Source organism: Cygnus olor, chromosome 18, assembly GCF_009769625.2.
Source record: "Cygnus olor isolate bCygOlo1 chromosome 18, bCygOlo1.pri.v2, whole genome shotgun sequence".
Lineage (NCBI taxonomy): Eukaryota > Metazoa > Chordata > Aves > Anseriformes > Anatidae > Cygnus > Cygnus olor.
The window spans coordinates 3,913,243-3,931,366 of NC_049186.1; the positions used below are offsets into that span (position 1 = coordinate 3,913,243).

An 18,124-nucleotide genomic window follows, 5' to 3' on the forward strand; every position below is an offset into this window, starting at 1 on the left:
CTTCCACCAAGCATGTAACTTCCTCCCTGAACTGCAACTTTCCTTTGCAGTGCGCTGCGTAAGTTTCTTCCTGGTACAGGTAAGGTCTACAGCTTTAAACCACATGTTTTTACTTATTTATTTATTGTTAAGCACAAATGGCAATGTTGTATAAGAACTAGAGACAGTCATCACTGCTTAAGTTTGTAACCCCACGATGTAACTTCCTTTTTTTTTTTTTACTGCAACTGCCTATAAAAGACATCACAATCCAGATAAGTCAATGTTTTAAAATCTTTTACAGCCAAATCCCCAGTCTAATTAGTGTTCTTAAAGATAATCCTACAGTAAATGTAAAAATAATGCTTTTTTTTTTTTTTTTTTTTTAATTTAGAGACTGTAGGTGACATATCACTGAGGTTGAGGAATCAGGAATTCCTTACTATTACTAATAATGAAAGCAAATAGAAGTACCATTTCTTATTGCCTATTTAAAGTAAAATGCACTGATATTGCTTTATATATACACCCTGGAAAAACTATCACTACTCCTAGCTTGAGGTAAAAATTATAATAGCTAAGATAATGACAATTCCCTGTGCTTCTGCTATGTTCATTCAATATGCTTTCATGTTTTGTATTAGCATATTAACACAAGATTTTTTAAAGCACTGCAATCATTCTAGAGCAATCCCAATACAGCTTAAGACTTTGGGTTTCCTACAAAGTTACTAGAATGCAGAATTTAGGGAACATCTTGTTAAAATCTTTTCTGTCCCTCTGGATGAGCATCTTCTTACTAAAAAACCGTGCCAATCTTATCCTTATTCCACAAGGATACAGTAGGCATAGATTCATAGATTTGCACTTAAAGTCATAGTTAAAATCCTTCTGTTTCACACTTATGACTATGCTTACTTTTGTTATCCAAACTTAATACAGCAACTCTTCAGAAGACATGACAGCTTTGGATATTTTGATAATTCTGCACAGATCATATTTAAAATATATGTATTTTTAGTTTTCCCTCATATTTCTTTACATTCATAATGCAAATCAACATTGAAACATTTGCAGAAATACTGAAACATCTGAAAACATCTCAAGTGTACCTCTAGCTTGGGAATACCTGGACTGAATTAATTTCAATTTAAGAATTCAATCAATAAAAAAGAGCAAAAACTTGTACAAACTGGGGAGCATGCAAGGAATCCATGTTTCAATGCACAGTATAAGATTATACTTGTGTAGTTATTAGATTAGCTGTCCCATTTATATTACTGCCAAGGGCAACTTCTGCTTTCCATTAGCTATTTATACCATTTTCCCATAGAACATCGTATCAGTTACCATCAGCACTGTGCCTGACAACCCATTTTCACCTGCCCCTGGGGCAGTAGCAGTTAGCACCCTTGCTAGGCTGCAAGGCTACTACCAAAGAAACTCAATGTAAAAGCTTTTCTATGTCAACAGTAGGTAGCACTTAAAAGTATTAAAAAAGGACACTTAAAAGTGTCCTCTCCTGCGGTATTTGGCCTCTGTTGCTACATTTAACATTTATACCTTCACCTAAAGCATTTATACCAAGAATGAAATAGAAAACTAAGTATTTCTCTATGAAAACAGTACATTGCAACCCTTTTCAGAAAGCTTTAAAGGCTACGCATCAGTGCTGTGAGGCATTGTATGCTGCAAATGCCTCCTCAAGTTAGTGGCAGCATATGCCACTCAACAGCTGTCAGATTAGGCAATAAATCTTAGTTACAGCTGGTAAACATGTATTCCATGAAACCAGCAATTTCCAGGCTTTATACACAATGTTCCCATAGAGTTCAGTGGGGCAATGGGATGATATCATTTCTATCTGGGACCGACAGTCAATTCAGTCCGGCTGCAAAACACAACACTGGATTAGTGACTGTTTTCAACCATTTAAAATCAAAAGACACTAGGAATTTTATCCTGGCACGTTAATAAAATCACACACATACTGCACTACTGAATTTCTAAGTTTAAGAGAAGACTTTGGAGGGAAAAAAAAGTACAGGGAACTAAAAGAGAATATTTAGGAAAATGGTCTGGAATTAGGAAAAAGGAACAGAGGCACAGAGTCAAACTAACGCAAAATAAAGGCCAGTTCTGTTATATCTGCATGTTCTTGTGATTAGATCAATGACTTAGAAGTTACATGTCTATTTATTGTACAGTGGCTTAAAAATGTTTTGATTGAGCAAGATCTCTACAAGTAGTCAATTACATATCTCTGAATTTTTCTTCTGGCAAATACTTTTTGTTTCTGCAGCAACGTGTTTTGCAATTCATGATGTTTTAGGTACAAGATTAGGCTCTTAAAATGTGTTTCTTCCTCATTTTATTTTTTTAAATCAGTAGGCATATCACCACTTACCTACTTCAAAGTACTCCAATAAAATCCCCAGATTATTGCACAAGAAATGTCGTAAGAATTATTAATCAATACCAGATCCTTGCCCTATTGCAATTTGGACGTATGCTCGATCATGTGTGGGGTATTTCCCATATTTTAAATAATTTCCCTCTAACTTCATAATTAAGTCTTACCAGGTTATCCTATTGTGGCTTTAGCAGAACTGGAGAAGTATACAATTGCTAATATTTTAGCAGATAGCAATAGAAAAATAAAACAGATCCTTATTGGTATGCTGTGTGATGTATATTGACTGGAGGGGACAAATGAATTTCTTACTTCACTCTACTCTAGAGACAAGAAGTCTTTGTATTTTATCACATGAAGTGGCTTAACATTTGGTTTCCAGAGAAACTAGCTGCATTTAAAAGCTGACCACTGCTTATAGATTATTTTTATCATAAGCCACAGAAACTCAGCTGCTTGTTTGGGTTGAAAACACAAGATACTTATTACTTTGTATTATTCATCCAAAGCCAGCAGCTGGTACCTCATGACTCCCAAGCATACCAATTCAAGCTTTCAGTTCCTTGTAGCCCTTCCCCATTCACATAGTTGTTCTGTTACACAACACGGAAACTGCAAATCAGTTTGTACTTTCTACTACTTGCAATAAGTTAACTCCATAGCATGGAGTCTGAGTCCTCCCTCCCCCCAGTCTTCAAACAGTTAACTCTGGACTGTCTAATCTAAAACTAATGGACTTTGGATTTTCTAACATAAATCTAAAACTAATCGCTGTGGAACCAAAAACTCAGTTACTGTTCACCAGCAACGATGTTCTGGAACAGCTGAACAAACTTCAAGCATATGGCCTTAAGCAACCCCTCTGGAGTATCTGGATTTGTACTAGGAAAAGGTCAAAAATTAAGTGTCATTAAGGAAGGATCACGTTCCTGTGCAACTGAGAGAGGACCAAGCACCTTCAGTAGATGAAATGATACATTGATTTACATAAAGGAAATTTAAGCAGTTGTACTAAGCTACAGCTGTCTACATTTTAACCATTTTATCCCAAAGCTGACATGAGCTGATGCTCTAATGGATTAAACATGAACAACTTTCATACCTGAATGATGTTTAACTAAACTTGAAACACAAAGGAATTTTCAAATATAACTTACAGTCCACAACAGGAAAGTCACTCAGGATTTCAACTGAATTGGAAACTCTTCTCCCCAAGCAATAGATTTTCCAAACCCAAGCCTACAGGTGACATAATTAATGAAAAGTCATGACATTAATATTAAACCTGTAAGCATATCATTTATTTTTGCTTTGCAATTCTTGCTGCACTGGACATTTCAAGCCCCAGCAACCGGGTCTTCTACAGGCAGCTGTCTTGAGACAACTTTGTGATACTGAGTAATCCCTTACTAACTAACCTCACCATGCAGCAGCCTCCTGTCTGTACAACACACATGAAGTGCAAGTAGCGGCTACTACCCAGTGCAAGTGCTCTGTGACAGCCTATGCCACAAGTACACATGGCTGCCATTGAGAGCCCTGACATCAGCCTAAGGGAGGTTGTATGCATTGGTGCTGCCAAGCCCAAGGGCACTCTGATGGGGCTCCCTTAATGCAATATGCCCCTCATTGTCACCCCTGTTCCCTCCTAGCCACAGCACCTTGACCCAACCTCACAGCAGCAGGTAGCCCTGTCAGGCTACGCACAAGAGGCCATGCCCGCATCACCCAGAACAGGCCTAGCAAACTGTCATAAAATGTATCCATTAAAGCCCTTCCACACACTTTACCTCACTCTATAGCACGTAGAGCCCCTCCTCTACCAACACTCAACCTTTCCTACTCTTTTTTACACGGTTTAAGCCATAAAATGCAAATAACGCCAGCTCTTCACCAACACAACGCCTCCTCTTGCCAGCCATCTTGAGGACGGGCACGCGCCGCCATCTTGGGCGATGCCCTTCCTCCTCCAGCGAAAACCAAGCCACCCTGAGCGGGGCGGGCGGGTTTCTTTAGCTACCGCTTTGCCCTCACTAAAAATGGCCGCCGGCATATCCGACCCTTCATAGGGCGAACGAGAGGCCACTGTGTCCCGGTGGCGGCCCTTTGTGGTCGGGGGCTGCAGGAAGCGAAGGCGCCGGGCATCCTCCCCGAGGCGCGGCTGTGCTGCGGCGCGCCGGGGGCAGGTACGACGGTGGGGAGCGGCGCCTCTCGTGGGGCAACCGGGCTGAAGGGGCACTGGGACGGTCCGGTACGGGCTGGAGAGGCGCCGGTATGGTCTGGTACGGGCTCAAGGGGCGCTGGTCCGGTCCGGGGCGGGCTGAGAAACAGCCCCCGTCAGGCGGAGGGTGGCATGGCGAGGCATCTCTGTGGGGTGGGGCGGGATGCTGAGGAGTCGCTCTAGCTTCGTGATGGAGCTCATCAGTCCTTTATTTATCTTTTAAGTGTGTCGTATGTCCCGGGACTTGCAGCGGCTTTTGGGGCCGGGGTCCCGCCGCCTGGTGTGGGGCGGGGGTGCCTGGGACGCCCCCCTCGGGCGGGTCCCTCACGGGCCGCTCCCCGCTGGCTGGGCCCGCGGGTGAGTCCCGGCCGCAGGGCTCGGGTTGGCCGCGGCCGGCAGGTAGGAGTCCGAGGGGAAAAGAAGGCTCCGTCGGTGTTAGTAGCACCTTGCGGCCCCTTCCCTGGCATGGGCCTCGGTGAGGATGGTGAGGGAGGGGAGGAAAACAGCCCGGTGCGTGGTCCTGGCACGATACCCGTTTGTTGCAAAGCTTTTAAGGTGCTGCTGTGGGTAGGTTTTGTAAGCTCACCCTCGTTCTAGAGCCTGGAGGAAACGTGTCTGTGTTTTGTATGGTGCTGGAGATCAGTTTAATATCAAACCCAATAAATAGTTTTAGAGCTGCTTGTGTCCTGTTGCGATCTTAAAATTGTTGTGGCAAACTTGCCGTGGTTCTTAAAGGCATGCCCATGACTTAGTTCATTATGCATGACTTCTAGAAAGTGCTTTTGTGCTTTGTATTCCCTGAGGCACTTGTCTTTGAACGCACCTGTGTCTGTGAGATTATGCCCCTGGTTTGAATGTCATCATTAAGCTGACACTGGCATTTGCATGATTAGACTTCCCCGAATGAATATGGGAGGGGAAGAAAGGCATAATAGAAGCTTGCATTTATGGATTAAACTTCTATGTGAATAAGTCATGTTTTCACCTGTGTGTTTTGTTAAATATAGGCATATTTTTTGGCACGTATCTTTGTGTATTTGATACCTTATTGGATACTTTTTGGGTTGTAGGCAGGAAACTGCTTTGTACATGCAGAAATATATTCAGATACATAGAGGGCACCCCACAGGAGCCATTTGGAAATCAAAATTTCATGCTTAACATCCGGAGGAGAGGGAGCATGCCTTGTACATAAGTAGTTTTCTCTTCTTCAGTTTCAGATTCTCTCAGATGTGCTGCTAAGAGATTGAAATCAGTCATATATGCTTTTTATTTAAATGAAAAGACTTGGCTAAGTCAGTTTTATTAAACAGAAAACCAAATCCCTTGCAGCTTTGTATCAACACTAGCTAGTCTGTGCAGAATTGTGGGAGTGTCATGTAGCATTTAAGAATGGAAAGACAACTAAAGGACTAAAAATTGCATACTTTTTTTCCTGTCATACTTTTTTTCTGTTAGCCTGGATGTGCTTGGGCCTGCTCTGTTTCTCATGGTTATTCAAAGACCTGTTGAATATTGGCATTCTTCAGGAAAGCCATATCATATGTATGCAGTTAATACGTTCTTAATGCCAAGCTCCTGCAAAATGATTTGAGTTGGCTGTTTAATGATGAAAATATCAAGTCAATAGAAGGAATTGGTGCTTATTGTCCTCAATAATTAATGAGTTGTTTAATGGTCTTACAGCCCCAGAATGCTTCACAAGTATTAAGGTTCATCACACACAAGTCAGAGAAGTTGATATTCTTTCTAGAAATCCCTTTTGGGGGAAGTGCTTAAAACCCTCTACCTTCATTAGTATTAAGGTTGTAACAAAAAAAAGAAAAGAATAGAATAAATTCTTGATTAAAGCCAACATATACCCTGATAATGTTATGATGCAATGCTTACCGCATGTTTCTGTTTCACTTTTACTGGATTGTGGTCTTTGTAATGCCAAGTGTGTCTACTTGCTTACTGCGATAGAAGCAGTAAGCAGCCTGTCCTTTCTCTGTCAACAATTCTGATCAGATCAGGTGAGTCCTTATGCCCCTTGCATCTGGTACAAATTTGTTCTTATGCCTGTGCTGATAGTATTAAGGTAGGGTTGGGTTTTGCTCTGGAGCTCACAGTCATGTCAGAAGTCAAATTCTCTATGCTGTAGATAGTAAATAGATGCTGAAAATGCTGCATGGGGTTGTCCAGCTTTTACTGGTTTTGATTAGTACCTGTTGTCTTAATCTCTGCTGTTACTTTCTGTTTAGGCTGAAGACATGATGTTGCTTGGGAGAGTCGAGCATTGCTGGAAATTTGTTTCTATTCTGGATTTGGCTTGAAGGGTGGAGGGCCGTATATGGCATTATATGACACTGGCACTTCGTTAGGCTGAGGCTGTAACCCCTGCTGTTCTGTCATTTGGAATGAGACCTAGCATGTGCAGTGCAGAAGGCTGTGTTGTTCTGCTTCAGCTGCTAGCCTAGTCCATTGTGGCTGCCTTTGCAGTTAGTACAAATGCTGTCAAAGAACACTTATTGATTTATTAATGAGGAATTGTTAATTCATGAAGTACTAACATCATTTCAAGTTCTTGTTTTTCCACATTGCCTTCTGCAAGTGGGTTGTGGTAGAAAGGAGTAGGAACTTTATCCCTGAAATAAGAAATTTCTTGGAGAGTAGTTCAGTTTTCTGTTACACAAGTCTCTTCCACCTGAGTGTTTGCACTTTTTAAAGCATGCATATTGTTATTCCTGTGAGAGAAAGGCCCTGTCCCAAACTGGGACACTTTTATAGTCTAGGTTAAGACTTGATAAGAAGTCCTGACAAATGCTAAGAAGGGAGAGTGTTGGAGTCAGCAACAACTTTACTTTTTATTTCTCTGTTTTGTCCAGCAAGGTTTCATGAGTCAGACTGGGCTGTTTGGAGTTTCTTCTGAAGATGTACATGCTGGTTGAAAATCGCACAAGTTCCTCTCTTCATCTGAAGAGGTCACCTGGCATCAGATCCTGGTCTGTCTTTGTTGGTAAGACTGCAGTGTTCCTCAGTTTATTTCAGAGCTTGCTTTAAGGGAAGGGGTCAAGAAATAAATTCCCAGAAGAGCCTGTAGCGAGAGATGTGTATCTTTCAGGTGTCTTCTTTGTGGAACAAGAATTTTTACTTGAACTTTTCCTTTAGTGCAGTCTCTTAGTGAGTCTGAAACCTCTTCCTCAGTGTGGTAGTTTACTGTGTGACCGATTATTTTTCAGTCTGTCACCTGCAGAACCTCAGAGGCTCATGGACTGAATTCTAAGGGAGTCTTGAAAGGTCAGGAAAATAAAGTTGTGTCATAGAACAATATAAATGTTTGGAACTTCTGAAGAGAATCCATACTTGCATTGAAAACTTGAGGTTCTCAGAAATGGAAAAATCTGCAGTGGATGCACTGGAGCAATGCTAGAGATAGATCTTGTATGTGGCTAACAGTGAACTCTTGATGGCACTGTGTATGTGAAATAGGAAGCTGTGCATGATGTTCTGAAAGCCATCTGTTTTTAAACAGTATTGTATATGCAGAAAAAAATAGGGGTGGTATCTATTAGGACCACCCTGAAAGCTTGTGGGGGAAATGTGGCAGATCCTACTTTCCACTTGGGTAGATCCCACTGCGTTAACACTACAACATTGTCACTGTTTTCAGTGATCTAGTTTGTCAGAGCTGCATTGAGACAAGATCTCTGCAGTTGCGGAGTCACTCTGCCACAGCTTCCTCCTGAATGGAAGAAAGCAGTTGGTAGCCTCTGACACAACTTTATTGCACAACTCTTCTTTTGGCTCCACAGCACTTAAGAGGGGAAAAATAACCTTTGTAGTGTAAACATGATGAACATAAATGCTAGCGTACTCAAAGCTGTACTGTGCTCGAGAGGAAGTATGGTGCAATGATTAGACTGAGAGTCCCTCTGAAATCCTGTTCTTGATTCTGTTACTACCTTTTATTTCTGATCTCAGTTGCCTGTGCTTCTTAATTTCTTTATATAGAGAATGGGGGATTTTTATATTGAGTTCAGAGAAAAATAACTGACTCTTGTATAGTAATCGGAGTTGCAATTGCAAGTCCGTTTTTTGAAAAGTATTCTGAAAAGTAATTGCTCTAATTTGAGTATTCATATGTTTTCAGGGGATCTTAGGTGCTATGAGCTGCTTGTTCTAATTCTCTCCTCTTATTTTAGGAATAGCCTCCATAGGCTTGGCTGCTGCTTATTACAGTGCAGGTAACGGCCTATCATTTTTTAAGAACTGTTTTTCCTGTTGATCTGTCTTTGACTCCTCCGTGCGGCTCTGTGTGGCCTCATAAAGGCAGTTTAGGTACCTGTCATACTTTGTGGTGTGAATATTAAAATCCAGTAATAATTGTTACCTGTGTCTGATGTTTAGTACTCTGGCATGTTTGCTTTCAGTGTGTTTTAAAAATGCGATTAGCTGGTCCTCACCTCACAGCTCTCCTGGAAGTCACATCATGATTGTTTGCCACCATAATGAAATGATTGCGTTGCCTTTGGAAGTGCTCTGTTTCTCTGGAAACTGTTAGGTCATCACTAGCAGAGATTATTAAAAAAAAAAACAAACAAACAAACTTTAAAGGTGTTTTCTTTAAAGAACAGAGAGCTACTGCTGCTTCCCCCACTGCCAATAGAGAATACATCAAATGACAAATCCTTCCATATGTGGAACTTATTCTGTAGGCTGTCCTGTGATTCTCTTGCTGCATCCTGTTGAATCTCAAATTTTAAAGCTTAATAGCGTATAGCAATATTCTACTGATATAGTCCATGTTTTTTATTGGAAGAGCTTAAGTCCAGTGAAAGCTGCTTAAGACACCAAGTATATCAGACATTTTAGACACTGCTACAAAGTTTTCTGAAACAATTCTGAGCATGGTTCTGCTCTCCTGCCAGTAAAAGTCTGAATAAGCATGTTGTTTATATGTAAACATTTAATAATATAAAATAAATGTTTGTCAAGAGGGCTAACTTTCCTGTTATGAAGAAACACGTTTGCTTCAGTGAATTGCTTTCCGTTGTCCCTCACCCTTGTCCTCTGCAGCACTAATGTTTGGGAGTCGATGGCAGGTTGAGAAAGTTTTGTGGATGCCTTTTAAGATGCCTTTGCTTTCAGGGAAGAAAGATGTGTAATGATGCTACAGCCTTGGCAATAATACATATACTTAAAATTCTGCATGGTTTGGAGCCCAGTGTAGATGGAGTCTTTGGAAAAAATTAATTCCACTTTTATTATTTTGGGAAAGCACTGTAAAATAGCTTACATTACACTTAAAGGCAAAAATGTTGCATCATAGAAACCACTTTTTTCCTTGTTGCCTTTAAAAGAAGCATGTAGATCTTAAAATGTTGCATACCAAAGAAAGAAAAATCCTAAACTTGTACATTTTCTGTGTTGTTCAGACAGCTTGGCATGGAAGCTCTTCTACATGGCTGGGTGTTTCTTTGTGGCAGCACAGAATCTGGAGCAGTGGGAGGTAAGATGCTAAATTGAGGAAATGAGGCTGTTGGGCTAGTTCAGAAACAGTCAGGTGTTGACTTTGGTAGCCTGATGCACTTTAGTATCATGAAGTTAAAACAATTTATGCTTTTAGTTTGGAGGAAGCACTTTGAAATTGCCATACTAGGACTAGAATTAATTAGGGCACTTTAATTCTTGAACTACATAAGCATGACAGTGATGCTAAACGTAAGTGTTTTTTAAAGGGGAGACCTGCCCTAAGGTGCTTTGTGGCTTTCTCCATGTAAATGAGCAAAATAAGCCAAATACATATGTGAAAAGTGAGAGTTACAGGAGCACCAAGTGTTCAGATTTGATTCCAGGCATAGTTTTTATTACATGAAGAATGTGGCAGGAGGGGCAGTGAAACCAGCTCAAACTTGGTTCTAGAAGTTGTGTAGGAGATATGGTGAAGCCTGTTAAAGCAAAGAGCAAGATTTTGGTTTTCATGGCCCAATAGTAGAAGACCGTCTCTATTAAAAATAGCTATATACTTTTCTGATTATTTTCACATGTAACTGCTATTTGTATTGTACTTTGAAGCCTAGCTATTGATGGTATTCTTAATACTGTTTTTTATTTTTCAATTTTACAGGAAGCTATATTTGATAAGAACAAGGGAACTGTCTGCCTAAAAACATTCAACCTCTACAGAAAAATACTGACTTTATCAAAAGGAGGCAATGAACAAGGTGAGAAAGCGATATCTGTGGTAGCAACTGTGATTGACTGATAAGAAATGCAGGCCTACCCATTTGATAACATTCTCTGCAGTTTTGTACTCCAGCTAGCCACACTTGTTTCCACATCTGTTTCCAAGCAGCAGAAGTCATAAACTGCCTCTCAGGACCCAAGTGTTTTTCAGGTTGGGGTACTGGAAAACATCATGTTAGTCATTTTAATTCAGGGTAACTAAGCTTACATGTGGCTTTCTGTAATAGTCTGAGCCATTCCTTTGGGATGCTCATGTGCATGTTTATATTTTCCTATCCTGCTTTGCTAATGGGGACTGGTGGAAAAGCAGAAATTTTAGATCCCAGGATTGAGATTTCTGTTCTAATTTGGGTTTAGTAGCAGGCAAATCTTTAAATATGTGCAAGAAGGCATGTTGCATCTTGCAGAACTGATAACTGAGGATGGGAGAGCAATTAGACATCTAGGGAAAGTGTGACGGCACACTAAAAAAAGAAAAGAATCTAGTGGCCATTCCATTTTATGCTTCTGTATATATTTTGTTCATACATCTATGGGTTGATATAGCAAGTACACTTGGGTTCCTAACCTATGGTATGCAACCCATTTCAAAGGGGTAAGCAGCCAAATCCGGAGCACGTAATTTCTCAAAGCAGTGCCAACAAGAACAGGTTGCTCAGGACTGTATCCAGCTGGGGTTTGAATGTGTCTGAGAATGGAGATTCCACCTCTCTGGGGAACATAAAATCATTAAGGCTGGAAAAGACCTCCAGGATCATCTGGTCCAACCACCTCTCTACCACCATCACCCACTAAACCATGTCCCCAGGCACCACGTCCAACCTTTCCTTGAACACCCCCAGGGACGGTGATGCCACCACCTCCCTGGGCAACCCATCCTGATGCCTGACTGCTCTTTCTGAGAAGAAGTGTCTCCATTTCCAACCTGAACCTCCCCTGGCACAACTTGAGGCTGTTCCCTCTAGTTCTATCACCAGTTACCTGTGAGAAGATGCTGACGCCCAGCTCCCCACACCTTCCTTTCAGGTAGTTGTAGAGAGCAGTAAGGTCTCCCCTGAGCCTCCTTTGCTCCAGACTAAACAAACCTGGTTCTCTCAGCTGCTCCTCGTAAGACTTGTGTTCCAGGCCCTTCACCAGCTTCATAGCCCTTCTCTGGGCATGGAAATGTCCGGAGTTCTAGCGTCTGACTACTTTTACAGTATCATTTATATTTAAGTGGCATTTCCTGTATTTCAGTGCCAATGCTTCTTTGTCATTTGGCAACAACAACAAGAATGTGGCTCCATCTATGTACTCCTACCAGATCCTTATGAAGATCCCGTTCTGCCTCCCCAGGCTCTATTTTCTAGAACTGAACAATCCCAGCTCTTGGTCCGTCCTTGTATGCCAGGTGCTCCAAGCCCTTTGTATTAGTGGCCCATAACTGGACTCATTCCTGTCTGTCCCTGTCCTTCTTGTACTGGGGAGTCTGGAACTGGACACCACATTCAAGACGTAGTCTCACCAGGCCTGAATAAAGGGGAGTAATCACCTCCCTTAACCTGCTAGCAGTGCTCTTGCAAAGGCAGCCTGGGGCACTGTTGGGTGGCTTTGCTGCAAGGCCATGTTGCTGTCTCTTTCAGCTTGTCCACCAGGACCCTGGGTCCTTTTCTTCAGCGGTGCTTTGCAGCTGGTTGGTCTCCAGCTTGTACTGGTGCTTGGGATTGTTCTTGCCCAGGTACAAGATTCACATTTCCCTTTGAACTTCATGCAGTTCCAGTCTGCTGTTCGCATTTGTCTTGCCTGAATTGCTCAGCAATTGCTTGGTATTGTAAGAGTGCTAGTTGTATGGGATCAGAGCAATAGTGCTCACGAACTGAGTTCCAGCCCCACAAGTCAGTAGTAGCAGTGCTGAGAGTTTACAGGAATGGTAATAATAGACTTTATTTTTCACATCTGTTTACAGTGGTGGCTCTACTGCATGAGATCAGAGATGTGGATGTGGAAGAAGAGACTGTGCGGTATTTTGGGAAGGGTTACATGGTTGTACTACGGTTTATCACTGGATTTTCACACCCACTGACTCAGAGCGCTGTGCTGGGCTGTAGAAGGTGAAGTGTGGACTTTTTTAATTTGGAAGTATAAGATAGGAAATACCAATCACATGGACCAGTAACTGCCAACTATTGAGACAGTCATCTTGGCTCCATTATTATGCGTGCTGATGTTACCTTGTGTTGTTCAGTTCAACTTCTTTAAACCCCTTGATGCTTTGAGTTGCAGACATTTGTAATACCATCCTGATCAGGAGACTGATCATATTTAGGTATTTAAGATGCCTTAGTACTGCATGCCTGCTTCACGGCTCAGCTGTGCATTGGCAGATTAATTAATTTGATTATTTTGAAAACAGCGTAATCATCTGTTGCCAAAGGACCGATAATAAAAGCAGCACCTCACAAGGAATCTTGCAGCAGGGCCTGTGGAGAAAGAATTGATGTATTCTGACGCGGTAGTAATTGCTTGGCTTTGCATGCCTTCACACGTGGGATGCTGTCAGTCATGCTCTATGCCATATATCGACTGGTCTTTCAACCATGATTCTCAAGAATTAGTGTGCCTGTTTTTGTTTCATCAGCACTACAATTCCATTAACTCTTACACTGTTTCTTCCTTTCCACAGTGATGTGGAAGCAGTTGCCAAGCTCATTACTAGTTTTCTGGAATTGGACAGAGTAGCGAGCCAACAAGATCTCTATGAGAGCAGCGAAACAGAGGCTAGTGACGCTGATGAACCACAGGATGAATATTAATACTGTCACGAGCTGAAGAAAGCAGAGACTTCCAAACATCTGGAAAATATGCTGGTTCTTCAGAAAGAAATTCCTCAGTCTTAACCAGGGCATTTATCTACATGTGCATTTTCAATGGGAGGAATCTGTCTTAGGGCACCTCTTACAGTGCTAAACTGCTTCAAGATCCACACTCCCAATAATGCCATTGTAGAGTCCAAAGCAAATTCTGTTTTATTTCTTCCTTTGACTTAGCAACGTCCACATTCAGGAACTGTCTTCTGAGTTTTGTCAGCTCATTTAACGCGTTTAGGAATGGTTATTTATTAAATGTATTGGTTTGAAATTGTTTATTACTTTTCCATTAATGAAGTGGAGATACAGATGAAAACTTCCACTTACTGCAAACATCTGCTGCAGGTACAGTATATGAAATACAGAATAGTTGAACTTGTAATTCATAACACAATGCTTTGAGGTTTTCCTTGAAGTATTGCATATGATGGAATATGTTGCTAAATTGTTTTTAAGCAGCTTAACATATACAATAAGGTGATGCAGAGTAGTGGCACTTTTATATTCTCTACTACTGACTTGCCATTAGATACTAGTGGGAATCAAAATTTGAGTGACTGTCTGGAATTCTAAACAGCAGGTTGATCAACTGATTGCCCTGTCTTCTCTTGGACTTGCCAAGGAGCCATAAATAATAACCACAGAATGATCAGGTTGATCATCCAGTCTTTGACATGCTCTGATTTAATCCTGTTCTGTTTAACTTCTGGGCATATACTACTCGAAGATAGAGTAGCCTTATTCTAGACTTAAACTTTTACTATTTTAACTGTGTATTTAGAAAGGAGAAAAGCACATGTTACTTTTAGGTAGAGAAAGGACTGTCATACATTGCAGCCTAGATTTGTTTAATATTTCCTCACTTGAAATGGTAAATAACTTAGTTTTTTTTAAGATAGCTGGGATATATCTAATGTTTGGCTTGTGCCCATGTGTTACTCTGTACTGTCCTCTGTTCTGACCTATGGTTTTACAAATAGATAAATACAGACTTTCCAAGGTACTTTTTCCAAGTTAAAGCTACCTCTATTAGTCAACATGTTTTGCTAGAACTAAAACTTTATTGTGCCTATATCAACATGTCAGTACGGTAAGACAAAAGTTGTAATGATTTGCAGGTTCCTTCAGCATGCTAAAATTGCTTGTATTGAAGTTGATCAGCTTGTGCTAGGAGTTGTATGGTTTTAAGACCTGCCTTAGAAAATACTTGTAGTAGTTTCCTCAAGGAGATCTGAATGGGCTACCAGGTAACTGAGTGGTCTGCCTTCACCTTTAGCTAGCAGTTAAATGTCTTTTATCAACAGTTTCTTCAGGGCTTAACCTGCATTCCTGTTTCAAAGCACTCTACCTCTTAAAGTAAAAGCTACGAAATGATTTCAGTAGAAGCTAGATCACATAGCATGTTCCAGCTGTAAGAAACTGTGCACATGCTTATCTGACCAAAGACAGGCTGTAGCATGATTCTGCTTTTGCTTCCAGCCATTTATGTGAGCTGTGAGACAGACGTGCTCTTACTGTTGTTGCTTTGAAAGGTTAATCAAAAGTGTAACAGGGAGAGAGCTGCTTTTGATGCAGCTTGACTGTGGCACAGAACCAGGTCTATCAGTATTAAATATGAGAAACTTGTAGTCATGTTGGTATCAAAGACCTTTGCTAATGGATGTGCTTGTGAAGTCCTCCAAATTGGTTGGCTAATTCTTTGGCTTTTAATTTCCACCCCCACATTGCTAGGTTTAGGAAGCTGCCATGTACTAATGTGGGAAAATAGATTGCAGCTAATTAACCATATTTGACCTTTATTCTAAAGCACAGTTGTAAACTACAAGTCCTCAAACCTGTTATAAAATAAAAAGCAGAATATAACACTTTAGAGAGATCTTCATTTAAATCCACTCTAATATGTACCCTCAGTAATACTTAATCTGGAGAGGAGAATGAGATTTGGCATTTGGAAAACTTTTCACTACTATGTAAAATGAGCGTCAAGTGTTCTAAGGACTTCCAAGAGTAAATACTGTAAGAACTACGTATTTAATGGTATAATGTAAGTAAGAGGGCTCTACCTACAGATACCTGTTTTGTAGCAAGGATATTCAGCAGGAGTACATGGTGTGCCTGTGCATTGCACTTAATATTCTGAACCTACAGATTTGACCATTAAGCGGATGAAATGGCCAAAACTACCTGCATTTGATCTTGATTTCACTGTTTTTTTATATTTCCATGAGAGGTAATGTCACGGGGAAAGTACACAACATGTTTTGGCTTTCCAGATAAACTGTTTTTATGAAGGTATTTCTGTTGATCTAATCCTCTACTGTATCATGTGCCCTACTTCTGCTGAGTTCTTCTCTTCATCTAGCTTGCTGTACATTCTGGATGTTAGCATTATGTACTTAGGTATCATGTAATATTATATAAAGACTAAACTAAAATATAAGAAACTCAGTTTCCAGAAAGGGGCAAGACCTACTGTAAGGTATTAGGTAGCTTGTAATACATTCTGTGGAATAAGTCACATTTTTAGTTGATGTCCAATGATCAGCTCCTTTAAGGTGTTCTGCAGTGTTCCTCTCACCCTCCAATTTCCTACTGATAGTAGGCAGGCAAGAGAAGAGAGGACTGGAATGCTGTATGTAGGAGGAATATTTTGAAACACCTGTCTTTCATTTAGAACAGTTGGTGTGATCCTCTCTGTACTGTTTGTTTTGTACATGGCAGCTCTGTTCCCACAAAATCTAGAATCACAGAATGGAATCATTGAATGGCTTGGGTTGGAAGGGACCTTAAAGATCATTTAGTTTCAACCCCCCTGCCGTAAGCAGGGATGATCTAAAACAGTTTCAAATGAGAACCTGAATTCTGTAGACTGCTAACAACAAAGGCTGACAGAATTCCCTAAATGCTGTGGGTTCTGCCTGCAGGCCATATGTTGGACACTACTGATGTGATATGTACAACTAGGAGCTTAATATATCATTGAACCAACCTACAGTGCAGGTGAAACCAGCCTACTGTGCAAGTAAATGCGACTTGGTCCTTGGATTCCATAGGTGAATGTGTATCAATGTGTGTGTTTCTTGACTGTGTGTTTCTCGATTCAGGTTTTGAACTGTCTTGGTAAAACTGTTTGTCTTTTATAGTTGGGAGACATAGCCAGATAACCAGATTTCCATGTTTTGCATTAACTGTGCATGGAAAAATAACTTGCAAGTTGCAGTTCACATGGATTTGGTAATGGCAGTGTTTGTGGACTCGTGACATAGCTTGAACTGCTCAGAACAGCAGGGGCTAACTCAGGACAGGTTCTCTTCTGGCCTTCCTCTCCTCCAGAGTGCCTCAGCTGCCTCACTCTTTCCAATTGTCCTCATCTTTTCTTGTCACTGTCAGTGTTTTGTTGAAATTTTTTGGTTTTCTCAACTTCTCTTGGGTCTAGCATATTAAAAGGCTCAGTAAATGTAGCTTTATGTGTGCCTGATGTAAAGTTGCGGTACTAAAAGGAGTGAGTAAAAGACTAGTTGTGGCTAGTGTACTCCTAGAACAGTATTACAAGAGATGTATTCAAGCTTTTTGTACCTCAGGATGTCTAGTAACCTGAGATCAGGCAGCTGTAGTTCACATACGACTTAAGTACACTTTGGAGTCTGCATAACATGTTAAATTACATCTACCCAACTGCCCCATAAACCAAACGCTTCCTATAAATAACACTTTTCAATGTAACTATCAGAAGAACCATTTGGCAGATGCTTCAGCTTAAACTTGAGTAGCACATTTGAAGTTAATTGCGTGTATACGGTTGGGAGAGATTGTGGCCTTAATAGTCACACTGAACAGAAGCTAGACTTCATGTTATACAAAGGGAGAAAGTTGCATTATGTAAGCTATGCTCTAATATTCTTGTATTTCCCAAAACGAGATGTAGGACCACTTCTTTGTTTTCAAAGAAAATCAAACTATTTATGCCATATACTAGAAATGTGACTCTTGTGCTATATTCATGAAGTTACAGAAATAACAAAACCCAAGCTGGCTTACATACTAAATAAGTGATAGTTCTGACACTGTAGTAGGCTGCTGAGGCAGAAATACTTCTGGAAAATACTTAGAAATAGCTTTTTTACTTTAATATGCAAGTAGAATTTCAGCAAGGCCTTGTATGTTTGTCTTTTTCTATTAAAAATAAAAGTCCATTGATAAAATCAGCTTTAACTTGTTTTATGTCATTAGTCTTTTTCATTGACTGTAATTAAAATGTATTAATATTGATGGATGTCTAAATTACCACTTGGCACAGACCTGCTGGGTGGGGAAGAGAGTGGATGAAGCACCACTACCTAACTTGTTCCTGACCCTGCTTTCATTTACACATTTTCACATAAGCTAATGCAACCAACTCTCCACTGGTGCATAAATGTGCATTTTTCCTCTTTAAAC

General features: G+C 40.7%; 1 protein-coding gene across 3 annotated transcripts; it reads left to right on the forward strand.

Moving 5' to 3' along the window:
- The first annotated feature begins 3,616 nt into the window (after positions 1-3,616).
- On the forward strand, positions 3,617-17,889 carry LOC121057151 (cytochrome b-245 chaperone 1). 3 transcript variants are annotated; one of them, XM_040530922.1, is made up of 7 exons: positions 3,617-4,664; positions 7,481-7,611; positions 8,798-8,839; positions 10,031-10,104; positions 10,723-10,819; positions 12,787-12,931; positions 13,504-17,889. In XM_040530922.1, exons 2-7 carry the CDS (start codon positions 7,527-7,529, stop codon positions 13,631-13,633), a joined length of 573 nt encoding a protein of 190 aa, XP_040386856.1. In that variant the 5' UTR covers positions 3,617-4,664; positions 7,481-7,526; the 3' UTR covers positions 13,634-17,889. The 3 variants fall into 3 exon arrangements, with proteins under 3 accessions (XP_040386856.1, XP_040386855.1, XP_040386857.1); XM_040530921.1 differs by having other exon boundaries at positions 3,617-4,578; XM_040530923.1 differs by lacking the exon at positions 3,617-4,664 and adding an exon at positions 6,525-6,628.
- Positions 17,890-18,124: the final 235 nt, after the last annotated feature.

What these genes read in the sequence shown, in the direction of transcription:
- LOC121057151 (XM_040530922.1), top strand. Translation starts at nt 7,527, where the DNA reads ATGTACATGCTGGTTGAAAATCGCACAAGTTCCTCTCTTCATCTGAAG. An exon ending in ATCCTGGTCTGTCTTTGTTG is followed by an intron (nt 7,612 to 8,797) that starts GTAAGACTGCAG and finishes CTCTTATTTTAG; the next exon opens with GAATAGCCTCCATAGGCTTG. An exon ending in AGAATCTGGAGCAGTGGGAG is followed by an intron (nt 10,105 to 10,722) that starts GTAAGATGCTAA and finishes TCAATTTTACAG; the next exon opens with GAAGCTATATTTGATAAGAA.